Source organism: Orycteropus afer, unplaced genomic scaffold (genome assembly GCF_000298275.1).
Source record: "Orycteropus afer afer isolate SDZICR_OR568_19922 unplaced genomic scaffold, OryAfe1.0 scaffold00402, whole genome shotgun sequence".
In the NCBI taxonomy this organism is placed as follows: Eukaryota; Metazoa; Chordata; class Mammalia; order Tubulidentata; family Orycteropodidae; genus Orycteropus; species Orycteropus afer.
The window spans coordinates 2,140,673-2,141,261 of NW_006921989.1; the positions used below are offsets into that span (position 1 = coordinate 2,140,673).

Here is a 589-nt window from a genome sequence, read left to right on the forward strand (position 1 = left end):
TTCCTATCTAATCTTTTGTGTTGCTGTTGGCAAGTCAATTCATGGAGCCTCCTGATTCATTCATTTCACACCAGTTTCTTAAGCACCTACTGTGTCCCAGGCCCTGGGGATATAGCTGTGAACAGAACAGCCCAGAGCCCTGCCCTAGGGGAAGGTGTCAGCCACTTGAGTGGTGAAGGCTAAGTGCTTTGTCACAGAGTTCTGGCATTAACTAGGGGCTCCTGGGGCAGGGCCCTTTCTCCACACTCAGTGTGGCCTGTTTGGAGGGTGAGGAGTGACCAGGGGCAGTTTGGGACACCAGTGAGCCCTACTCCAGCATCCAACTGTGATGTGACAAAGGCCAGTGACTGAAGCAGGGCAGCCAGGAAGAGAGGGGCAGAGCAAGTCAGCTTTGATGCCCCCCACACCACCTCTGCCATCTTGGGAAACAGTGGTTCAGAGTTCTAAGAAGATGCTGACTTAAACATTTTTTGCAAGGCACCCCGGTCTGATCAACATGGCTGAAACGCACACTCCGTATTCTTCCTTGAAGAAACTATTATTTTTCCTCAATGGCCTCGTGGCTGTAAGTATGTCATAACACCCGCCC

The 589-nt window shown here is 51.4% G+C and overlaps 1 protein-coding gene across 1 annotated transcript in view; it reads left to right on the forward strand.

The window, feature by feature from the left end:
- The first annotated feature begins 496 nt into the window (after positions 1-496).
- Positions 497-589, forward strand: part of TSPAN16 (tetraspanin 16) — a 26,872-nt gene continuing 26,779 nt past the window's right edge. Inside the window, exon 1 of the mRNA XM_007953633.1 lies at positions 497-565. Coding sequence (XP_007951824.1) covers positions 497-565 — 69 coding nt within the window. The remainder of the gene's footprint in view (positions 566-589) is intronic.